This window comes from Puma concolor, chromosome D2, assembly GCF_028749965.1.
Source record: "Puma concolor isolate L17-30 chromosome D2, mPumCon1.1.hap2, whole genome shotgun sequence".
NCBI lineage: Eukaryota > Metazoa > Chordata > Mammalia > Carnivora > Felidae > Puma > Puma concolor.
The window spans coordinates 16,079,542-16,091,645 of NC_141677.1; the positions used below are offsets into that span (position 1 = coordinate 16,079,542).

General features: G+C 45.9%; 1 protein-coding gene across 8 annotated transcripts in view; it reads left to right on the plus strand.

The window, feature by feature from the left end:
* The window catches only part of SIPA1L2 (signal induced proliferation associated 1 like 2), a 223,199-nt gene that overhangs the window by 194,116 nt on the left and 16,979 nt on the right, over window positions 1–12,104 (plus strand). For all 8 annotated transcript variants that reach the window (XM_086679672.1, XM_086679677.1, XM_086679678.1 and 5 more), the window contains exons 17-18: window positions 2,450–2,603; window positions 4,816–5,035. In XM_086679672.1, the coding sequence (XP_086535798.1) occupies window positions 2,450–2,603; window positions 4,816–5,035 (374 nt within the window). The remainder of the gene's footprint in view (window positions 1–2,449; window positions 2,604–4,815; window positions 5,036–12,104) is intronic.

A 12,104-nucleotide genomic window follows, 5' to 3' on the forward strand; every position in this document is an offset into this window, starting at 1 on the left:
GCGAGCCTGGGCGGCTTAGTCAGTTGAGAATCCGACTCTGGATTTCAGCTCGGGTCATGATCTCACAGTTTGGGAGATCGAACCCCACATCAGGCTCTAGGTTGACCGCACGGAGCCTGCTTGGGAGTCTCTCTCCCTCGCTCTCTGCCCCTCCCCCACTCATCTCACTCGAATGCCCTCTCTCTCACTCTCTCTCTCTCTCTCTCTCAAAATAAATAAGCATTTTTTAAAAATAAAAAAATAAAAGGACAGGCTTAAGAAAAAAGAAACTCCCATGCACTAAACTGTGAGGCCATTGTGTCTGCAGCATCGTCACGTGTGGAGGGTGCACCGGGGGGCTGCCCTGATTTTCACAGAGCTCTTTTATGTCTTCAGCTTGGTTGATGAACTGACACCCCTTTTTTTCCCAGAAAAAATGATCCTGCTTTTTAAATATGGAGAGCCTGCTGCTGCTCTCTAAACTAAAAGTCATTTTAGGGCTGAAATTGAACATAGAGTCTTTTTGTTAAAAAAAAAAAACACACACACACAAAAACCCATCATGTCAATAATTGCAAATGAGGTATTTAGAAAGGAATTCAATAGTGATAGCCACACTTTGTGACCACAAATGCAGATTTCTCTTTCCTTTTTCTTTTTTTTTTAAGTAGGCTCCGTACCTGGCGTGGGGTTTGAACTCATGACCCTAAGATCAAGAGTCACCTGCTTTACGGACTGAGCCAGCCAGGCGCCCCCATAAATGCAGATTTCTAACGATAACGTTGGTACTTCTGCCTATTAATACGTCTCCTGAGCGCCTCACACAAATTCATCCGGAGCCTTCTGAGTTCTGTGTGAAAGCACTGTTTGAGGGCTCTCTGCAAGAGTCAGGGAGGGATGACAGGTGCCCATTTGGACATTTTGCTCTCCCGAGCCCCCACAGAGTTTGTGCATTTGAACACACAGGTTTGAAGGCACGGCCTCTCAGTAAAAGAAGGGCAGAGTCAGGAGCATCGTGAGGAGGAGGTCTGGGCATGTGGGCGACAAAGCTTTACTTCCCCGCATCACACGAGGCTAGTGCTGGGATTTGAACCCGGGCCTCAGGCCGGATCTCTGCGTGCTGTGCCGTGCCCGTCCTGTGGGAGGGCACAGGCACCCCAGGGGCGGCAGGCACCCCAGGACTTGTCCAGCTAAGTCAAGTGCTCCTAAAACAAGGGAACACACTGTAATGTGGAAGCGATGAATCTAGAACACCTGCAGACAGCAGAAACAGCGTCCCACCTTATCACCGAAAGATGCTTTGAAACGGATGGGCCAAGTCCGATGCGTTTGTGCCACAAAGGATTAGAGAATGTCAATGTCCCGTTGTACACAAAAGATAAAACTCTGAAGTTTCCAGTCATCTCTTTAACATCACATTGTGGAACCCTCCTTGACCCAACCTGACCTACCTCAGCAACAAAGCAAAAGCCAGAGAGACTTCCAGATAATCACTGTTAATTTTGAGCATGTCCACGTTGAGTTCCTTACTCTGGTAATTTCCCAGTGAGCTGTCGGACTGTGACAAGATGGCCTTGCCTCTCAAATAGAGTCATCTCAGTGACACATGACAATAACATAACAGGTCTGTCGCCCTGTGGCCCTGGGCCATGGATTCCTAGAACGTTGCATTTCAGGTCATGTGGCAAGGACCGTTCACTGCTGACAGTACAGCCACTGATGATTCACTGTGTCCTCCAGAATGTTCGCTTCCTCGGATTGAATTTCCAGAGTAAACTTTTAAAAATCGAGTCCCTGGTTTTCTCCCTGGAAAAGAGCTGAAAACAGTAATTCCGCTAGACAGTCTTTTGTTGTTCGTAAATACATTTTTATATCCTGATAATTAAGGGAGACAGCTGCTTTATTTATCCAAACGGCTTTGCGGAATTGCCAATAATAAAACGTGCTTGGCACACGCCTGAATCGATTACTCTTAAATTTCAGGCTCCCTCGGGTGCCTCTCTCTGTGTCGCCCGGGTGAGATGGGGCAGTGCGGTTTTCCACCTGCAAGAGGAGGGTTCTCTCGAGTCTTCTGAGAAACGCAAGGAGGTGTTCCTGCAAAGGACATATGATAATCTCTGATGAATTATTGAAAATGTGTTTTCTGACAGATTGGGAAAAGAAAAAGCACGGCCTTAAAAAAAAAAAAAACAGGCTGTATTTTTTTCCCCCATCCAGGGCTTCAGGGATCTGACTTGATTCTGAATTATTCAGAAATCTACCTTTAGAGTTGAGCTCATTTCACACGTGTAAAATGACACGGGGGTCTGGAGCAAACGCGGCAGTGACCTGACTCCATAATTAAGAATCGCGCGTATGAGTAGGTGGTGGTGGAATCGGCGGATTTTAATCCTTCGGGCTACACGCGTTTTACAAATGGGCTGACCCCTCCCTCCTCTTAACTTCCCTCTGCTTTGTTTCTGTGCAACAGGCTGTATGGTGAGATGGAGATCTTGTCCACGGCAACCCAGCACCAGACCGTGGTGGGGGATGCTGTTGCAGAAACTCAACATGTTCTGTCCAAAGAAGATTTTCTGAAACTGATGCTTCCTGACAGTCCGTTAGTGGAGGAGGGGAGAAGAAAGGTTAGCGACTTTCATGAGGCTTTGCAGTTACCAGAAATACCGAAGAAAAGTCTAAAGAGGCTCGGAAGTTTCCATAGTCCCGCCTCGTGCGTTCTCTGTCATGACTCTACCTGGTACTCTGTGCACGGCTGACCGTTTTCAGGGGGTTTTTCTATCAGCAGGGCAAGCCCGGGGGAGGTGAGGAAGGGCAATTTTCTAGCATGGATGGAGAGGACAAGGGGCAGGCAGGCCTGGCCGAAAATCCCAGCTCCGGTGACAAGCAGCCGTGTGACTCTGTGCAAGTGACTTGACCTCCCGGCCCAGGGTCGTCCTCCGAAAAAAGGAGACCATGAAACGTGTACCAGAGAGAAGAAATAACACAGGCGCAGCCTCTTAGCACCGGTACATTCTGGGTGATCAGAGGCAGTAGCTATGAAATCCATACTACCTGACATGTTACAGAAATCTGTCCTCTGCTCCAAGCCGGGCACTGTAAATATGACGGAGCATGCAGCATGCCGTCAGTCCCAAGGGAAGGCCATGTGTCAGTCTTCTAAGCCAACCTCACATTCGGTGGCACACCTTCATTCGTCACGTAGTAGACCCCCGCTAACGTTAGATCACTTCTTGTTAACAAGTTGTAGCTTTGCTGTTATTACAGTCTCTTAAACCACTTGGTTACGTAACAGAAAGGATTCGAAAGAACCTGCCGGTCATTTAGCTCAGTCTCCTCTTTTTGCAAGTTCCTGGGTCCCTACGTGGTGAAGTGAGAAGTTCATATAAATGTAGGGTGTCAGAGTCAGGAATGGAAGTCAGATCTTCTCCCTTATCCAGTGCTCTCTCTCGTCCAAATGAAAAGAAAAACATACATATATATACATATGAGGCATTGCCATGTTGACTGGGATCAGGGTAAACACCAAGTCTGTGTGCTCCTGTCTTCTCTATAATAAAACAATACTGCAATTAACCTAATTGTGTTCTTAGAATAACACTCTAATTAGATACTACCTGAAAGCTGCTTTAATCTAATGCGCCTGTAATCATGTTCTGAAGAACCTGCTGGTGTGTGTGAAGAGGGAATCCCAGAAGAACTCGATCATAATGAGCCTCTTTTTTTTTTTTTCTAAACTTGTATCAAATCATATATACAGTACTGTATAAGCTTGGGTGCAGACTTGTAAAAAGGGGCAGATAGCTGTTCTTCTCATAGAAATGAACTTCTCTCCTTGACGTGGGGTTCCCCCCCCCCAAGACGAATCACCTTCCTTTCATGGTGTAAATTTAACTTTGTAGTCAACACACATTCCAGTTGGACAGAGCAGACAGAATGGAAGGAACGCATACAATAGAAATATGTTTAGCTTTCTCGCTGCACTCACAAATGTAAATAGCCATTTCTGTGTTTGTTTGATGCAAACATTCTGGCTTTTACTATTGTTTATATAAAAAGGAATGTGGTTCGGTATGCAGAAGACGAAGTTGGAAAGTCAGATCTGATTTAATTTTTTTGAGTATTTTGACTGCTGCTTCTTGAGTAAGAATTCTCCCTACCCTGTCTGCGAGTTAACACAATAATTTCAGTGGTTCCCTTAAATCCGGTAATTTTATCGATTACTATAACTCCATTTTCAACAATTATAATAGACTCCTGTGGGGGATCACTTTGAAGTAGACAAGATTTTACTGGACTGATAACCATTGCCTCTTGAACCTGCTTGTGTGGCCTAGAGAGCCTCAGTGTTCAAATTTTTTTTTTTTTTGATGAGATTGAACCTCACATTGCAGTGGATTGATACAGAAATTGCCTGATATTAAAACGTAGTCATTTCAAATTAAAATCAAGCCCACGCTATGTGTGCTTTTGCATAACTGTGCCCGAAATGGCAACCTTCCATATTTCCAGGACCTGGCGGTGTTATAAGGTTATGGAGGTTCCATTTAACATTTCAGAATTAATAAAGCTGCCCTTGTCTAATTCATGATAGTAGTTCACAGAATGTCAAAGGAGGAAAACATTCAAATCCAGTAACAGCACCAGAGCCCTGGTGTGTTTGCCTAGATGACCCACGTGCCTGGTTTAGCATTCCTGAGCTAATGGTTGATGCCTGCCTGCCTAGGGAGAACTCAGAGATGCTATCACGGTGGTACTTGTATTGCTGGATTTAGTCAGAGAAATTCCATGCTCTCAACTCTTTTGTGTCTGTCTTCCCCCTTCTCCCCCCCACCCTAGTTTTCGTTCTATGGGAACCTGTCTCCAAGACGCTCGCTCTACCGCACCCTCTCTGATGAGAGCATCTGCAGCAATCGGAGGGGGTCTTCCTTTGGCAGTTCGCGAAGTTCAATACTTGACCAAGCCCTGCCCAACGACATTCTGTTCAGCACCACCCCACCCTACCACAGCACGCTGCCCCCCCGCACCCACCCCGCGCCCAGCTTGGGGAGCCTGAGAAGTAAGTGTGGGAGGGCTGAACTTCCGTACGCGGGGGCCCTTCGGGTTGTGCCCCGTAGAGATTTGGGAGGGGTTAGGTTTCTTTTTTAAAATACATATTATTTGGTGCGTCTGCTTTGCTTTCCTTTTTTTTTTTTTTTTAATTTTTCAATATGATACAAGCATCAGAGTGGATACTTTTTAGAAGTTAAGCAGTGCCGCGAGTGTTGAAGAATATTGAAAAGCCCATATTCAACATTTTTTATCGAGTCATGACTGTATAAATAAAAGATGTATGTGTGCGCATAAGAAAAAAATACCTAAGACCTGATTTTATAAAGGCAAAAGTGGCACGGGAGGTAGACTTTCCATTGGGCAGCAAGCAAGGAGGAAGGTTTGGTTTCCCTCCGTCCCTGACATTGAGCACCAGGGGATGGGCAAGGTGGTAGATGGGCTCGGGAGCCGTGGGTCTTCAACCTGACTTTCCCTGTGGGTGGTGGAATGACCCTGTGTTCATCATTCATGCGCTCTGTGTCCGGTTTACTCCAGTTTAGGGGTCACAGACTGACTGGGTAATTTCTACACGATTTTCCTTCAGATCTTAAAATCTTTGACTTTTACGTGGTGTCAGCGTTTAAGGGTGCTAATTTTTTTTTACTCTGGCTTTGTTTCCTTTTTCAGAATTTAATTTCTAGTGTACGGGATGATTAAGGATTTAATCAGAACTACATTCATTATCCGTTTTTTTTTTTATTTCATAAAAAGCATTATCTTTAGAACCAATTTGAACTTCATAATACGTGTGGAAATCTCAGGCTAAATGAAATAAAAGTTCTAATAGTGCTTCTTCTAATGTTGAACATAATTGGAAATGAACCTTGTCTCATAAAATCCTTAATCTATTTCTTTAAGTAACATAATATCCTGCCTGCTATAATGAGTCAATTTGCCTAAATTGAAGAAACCTTTAAACTCCTTCTTGATAACCCCATGAAAGGTCAGACATATTCTAATAACCTAATATTTCTCTAAATGTTTTTCCTTTTTGGTAAATAGGTAAATTTAACGTCCTCTTGAAAGCGTGCGTAAAATCAGTAAGACTGTTTTCTCGCAGATGTTATTTCTTTCATTTCTAATGCTTGATGTGTGGTCATGAAATCTGTGGCCTGTGCATCGATGTAATTCTTTTTTTTTTTTTTTTTTTTTTTTTTATTTTTTTTTTTTTTTTTATTTTTGGGATAGAGAGAGACAGAGCATGAACGGGGGAGGGGCAGAGAGAGAGGGAGACACAGAATCGGAAACAGGCTCCAGGCTCCGAGCCATCAGCCCAGAGCCTGACGCGGGGCTCGAACTCACGGACCGCGAGATCGTGACCTGGCTGAAGTCGGACGCTTAACCGACTGCGCCACCCAGGCGCCCCTCGATGTAATTCTTATATTCACCCTTCACTGCTTCCATTATGAAAGATACATCTTTTTTTTTTTTTTACTTTACTTTTTTTTTAATGAAAAAAGAAATTTTTTTTTTTTTTTAAGAGCAGTTCTAGGTTCGCAGCAAAATTTAGCAGAAGGCACAGGGAGTTCCCGGATACCCCTGCCCCCACACATGCACAGCCTCCCTCGCGATCAGCGTCTCTCACCCAGGGTACATTTGCTACAATCCGTGAACCTGCACTGACACACCGTCATGAACCGGAGTCCATTGTTGGCTTACATTAGGATTCAGTCTCGATGCCATACACGCTGTGGGTCTGGACAGTGTCAAATGACATGTATCCACCACAGCAGTATGGCAACCACTGATCTTTTCACTGTCTCCCTTGTTTTGTCTTTTCCAAAATGTCATATACTTAGAATCATACAGTATGTAGCTTTTTCAGGAGAACTCCGTGTCTTTTCACGGCTTGACAGTTTCTTTCTCTTCAGCACTAGATAATATTCCATTGTCTGGACGTACCACAGCTTGTCTATCTGTCCACCTACTGAAGAAATGCATCCTTTTTTAGTATTTGCACAGTATAAAGGCGCAAGCAGGAAACAGGCAGGGTACATTACCTGTTCACGATTCAAGTGCAAAAACGCCTTACCTGTCTTCACTGGTCGTTTCTCTGGGAAGAGCAGTGAGCGTGGTCCTTGCCGCTGGCTCTTCTCTGTTGAAACCTGATTTGGCAACGCGACTTCAGTTTCCTGTAGAAACTACTCAGAAAAGGTTCTGTCGGTTCCATGAGTGAAATGACACGATGTGGATAAGGGAGCTGGAAGTAATTGGTGCTAACGTGTCTGACGCCCGCACTGAACCTGTGTGGTCGTTCCTTTTGAATCCACAGATTTTTGTCATTCTTCACTTTCTGTGGTTTCTGGTCGCTCGGCAGAACCTCTGTAAGAAGAGCCCACTCTCTGAGAGTAGTTCAGAACCGGAACAACGGATGTCTGAAGAGAGAAATGAGGACGAATTGAGGTTGTCCAGTTGTTTTCTCTTAGTCCCAGAGACTTAGCTTCATGTGAAAGCTTGGAGGGGAAGTTCGTTCCGTCGAGCTTCTAGAAGCCACGTAGAAAGACGTAGGCAGACGCTCAGAAGGCGTGCATGTGCTTCGGGTAAGCTTTAAAACTGGAGCATTCCCACCACGGGATCCTCACAGAGAGAATCTGTCACTAATAGAGACTGGTCAGCAAGTTCGTCTCTTTACAGCGAATGTTGCTGGAGCTTTTCCACGGGTAATTATTATTATAGTCACAGGCTTCTCGTTCGGATATTTTTAGCTAGTACCTGTCCCACATCTGAACCTGTTTCAGACTCTTTCTTCTCTGGAGATCAAGATCTTGATTCAACCTTGTGAGACCAGTCCCTCACAAACACATTTTGGATGTGATTCATGTCGCGATTCATGTAGATTTCCTGTGAAGTCCCTGAAATGTGCTGTATCATTAGGTCTTCAACTTGGAGGCGTAAAAATACGGCCTGATGAAGCAAGTGAAACTGTTTCTGAAATGCTTCTGCGTTGCATTTAGGGTCTTTGTTTTCATTATTATTGGATTCCAGAACAAAATTTCTTTTGTGGCCCACATAGAAAAAAATGGGGAATGGCCATTTGGATGCATGATTCACAGGCCAGATAACCAATGATATTGATAAATGTGCCCAGTATCTGTTTCCTCCTTGACCAGTTGGGTACCTGGCTTTATTCAGTGAAGGGCTGCTTCCGTACCTTGGCTGTTGTAAATAATGCTGCTGTAAACATCGGAGTGCATGTATCCCTTCGAATTAGTGTTTTTGTATTCTTCAGGTAAATACTGGATCATATGGAGATTTTATTTTTAATTTTTTGAGGCACTTCCACACTGTTTCCCACCGTGGCTTCACCAGTTTGCATTCCCACCGGCAGTGCAGGAGGGTTCCTTTTTCTCCACATCCTCGCCAGCATTTGGTATTTCTTTTTGATACTAGCCATTCTGACAGGTGTGAGACGATATCTCATTGTGGTTTTGATTTGCATTTCCCTGATGATCAGTGATGTTGAGCATCTTTTCACGTATCCTTTGGCCATCTCTATGTCTTCTTTGGAGAAATGTCTGTTCATGTCTTGTGCCCAGTTTTTAATTGGATTATTTGGGTTTTCTTTTCTTTTTTTCCTTTTTTTTTTTTTTTTTTTTTTTGGTGTTGTGTAAGTTCTTCGCAGGTTTTATTTATTTATTTTTTTTTAAATTTTTTTTTTTTCAACGTTTATTTATTTTTGGGACAGAGAGAGACAGAGCATGAACGGGGGAGGGGCAGAGAGAGAGGGAGACACAGAATCGGAAACAGGCTCCAGGCTCTGAGCCATCAGCCCAGAGCCTGACACGGGGCTCGAACTCACGGACCGCGAGATCGTGACCTGGCTGAAGTCGGACGCTTAACCGACTGCGCCACCCAGGTGCCCCATTTCTTCGCAGGTTTTAGATACTGATCCTTTATCAGAAATATTATTTGCAAACATCTTCTTCCATTCGGGAGGTTGTCTTTTTGTTTTATTGAGTTTCCTTTGCCGTGCAGAAGCTTTTTGTGCCAATGTGGTCCCGATTCTTTATTTCTCCTTTTGCTTCCCTTGTCTCCGGAGACCTGTGTAGAAAAATGTTGTTACGGCTGATGTCAGAGATATTACTGCCTGTGCTCTCTTCTAGGATTTTTATGGTTTCAAGTCTCACATTTAGGCCCTTAATTCATTTTGAGTTTATTTTTGTGCATGGTGTAAGAAGGTCATACGGTTTCCTCCTTCGGCGTGTCACTGTCCAGTTTTCCCAACACCCTTTGTCGAAGAGACTTTTTCCCATTACACATTTTTCCCTCCTTTGTCAAAGATTTGTTGACCATATAGTTGTACGTTTATTTCTGGGCTTTCTATTCTGTTCCATTGGGGTGTGTGTGTGTGTGTGTGTGTGTGTGTGTGTGTACCATACTGTTTTGATCGGTACAGCTTTGTACTATAACTTGAAGTCTGGAATTGCGATGCCCCCATCTTTGTTTTTCTTTTTCCAGACTGCTTTGGCTATTCGGGGTCTTTTGTGAGAATCCCTCTTTTTTGTTTTTTGTTTTATGGAGATCAAAATTCTCCAAGGAATGGGAGAAATCTTCCTAAGAGCAAAGAACTCACAAGAGTTCTTAAGTTTCAGAAGATAAGAAGAGAGTATTAACTTATGCATGTTTCCAAATCCTGGAGTTTTGACCTAGCACCTCCCAAAGGATGCCCCTTGAAGCTTAAAGAAGGGGGGAGTTTAGGATAAATCAAATGAGTATTTTCTCGGTAATTCAGTACGCCCGCATGATGCTACAGACCCAGGCATAGTCCCGGTGTGTGGGGTGCAGGTGGTAAGAGCTGCTTACAGGCAGAAGATGACCCTGGCCACAGTTGGCATTGCAGAACGTGCCCGTGGGCCATCAGAGGCAGGGGGTCTGGCTGATCCACGAGGGTGCTGCTTTCTCTTTCTCAGAGGTTCCCAGTCTCCCCTGTAATAAACATCCAGTGGTGTTTCAAGAGGAATTGCCCAAACCTCAGCTGTCTGACCATCAGGAGGACTCCTCAGCATTTATAACAACAAACAAAGGCACCCCTGATACAGACGGTCATTGTGCCTTCCGGTTGTGGATAAACAAACAGGAAGTCATGACATCAGTGTCCAGGCCGGAGAGCAGGGGCCAGGCGTCCATGCCTAGACGTTAGCCATCTTTCAGACTCCCCGAGCCACTTTCTCCTTTGAATTGGCTGAAAGGGCAGGGTGCACTCCTGACGTCACACGAGCTTTGGAAATAACAAAGACAAGGGGTGCCTTTTCTTCCACATCTGTAAGACTCCGGAAACAACCCAGTCACAGCCGCCGTGGTGTGCACCTTCCCCAAACCCCCACCGGACCAGCACCAGCAGCATTCATCTGCTTGCTGACCGGGCTCCTCAAGGGCGGAAGCTGTGTCTTCCTGGTCCTATAGTACCTGCTGGTGCCTGGAACATAGGAGATGCTGGGTAAGCATCATCTAGATGATGGCAGTAGTGATAACCTCACATCCAGCAAGGACGTTCTAAAGGATTTTTGGTGATTCGGAATCTCAGACCAAAAAAATAAATAAATAAAATTTATGTTTTGCCAATTATATGATCTTCCAAGCAATTGAAAAGAAATTGAGGTGCTTTTCATGCTGAGAACTCGGAGAATTTAGACGCTCTTACTCCGTTTAAGGTGAGTGTCGGTGACCCTGGGACCTTCCTGCGTGCTGAGAAATGATGACACGTCATAGATACATGGCTAACTAGGCTCCAAGTAAATCCCGGGGGAAGGAAGCCTTCCTAATCCACTGACCGTCTTTGCCAGCCCTATGGTGTCAAATAAACACAAAAGTTTCATTCACACCTGGGGAAGAGGGAATACTAGTTTGTAATAAAAAAGAAATCTCACAAATGCCATTTCCCTCCTTCTGCCCCGTGCATCTCCATACAAGTTGGAGGAAGTTAGCATGCCCGAGGCTTGCCTCTGGTTGTGAAACTTACGCCCCGAGACACTCCCAGATCCTGGAGTCCCCACGGGCTTGGCATGGGCTTCTGCGTGACTTGTGTCCAGGGCAGCGAGCACACCTACACAGCAGGTGGACCAGTCCTGCTGGGCCCCCTCACTCCCTCCGCCCCTCCCTCCCTCCCTCCCTCCGTCACTCTCAGCTTTGGTTTCCCGGCCACCAGGATTCAGATTTGTGCCTTGGCTTAATTACAGATGGCCACGTATTGTGGAATCTTAGGGCACTCAGGAATAGTCAAAGCATGCATCTTTGACCCAAGACTGTCAGGTCCCCCCACGGTCAGTGCTCCGTGGGTGTCTGGGGAAGGTAGCTTTTTGAGCTGAGAAATGCTGGAGGGACAAGTGGTGGGGGCGGGGCGGGGGGTACAGGGACGCTCGCCTAGTGCCCCAGCCAGCCTGCATGCTGCCTCTCTCCTCACGTGGCTCCTGTCGGAGCCAGAAAGGATGCTATTGCCTGGTGCCCGCAGGGAAGAAGTGCGACTGCACACGCAGCGCGCGTTGGGCCTGATTCTGGGCTTTCCAGGGCCAGAAGCTCAGGGGAAGGATTGTGTCTCTGTAAAGGCAGAGAAAATCCTCAGGCTGGCATTTGTTAGTAACACACGACTATCAGAGCGTACTTGCTGTCGAAATGTTCACTTACCTGAATCGTTTTCCGGTCCCTGGTGTTTCCTCTCCCAAGAGGGAAGGAGAGGCGGGGGTTGGAGGGAGAGCGCCCCGGGGCACACAGGTTCCAGCCTGCCTGGTGCACCCTTCCCCACGCTGCCACACTCTTAACCTCATTCCTGAAGAACTCTGGTCCCATGCGAATCAGCGACAAAAGTAATTGCCACCGGGTCAAATAACTCCTCCACACTTGGCTTTGGAAAGCCTGCTTTAAGCAAAGGAGCCGATGTGTTTGAGAGACAAAGGGATTGGCAAGTGATGGAAAATCCGGGGGCTTCCTTACCTTTCTGCCTCGGGGGTTGAACCTTAACCCTAAAAGGCCTGAGGTCTGCGAGGGGGCTTCAGCCCAGCCTCTGCCCACCTCTGTCTTCCTGGGTTCCCGAGAACCAGGTC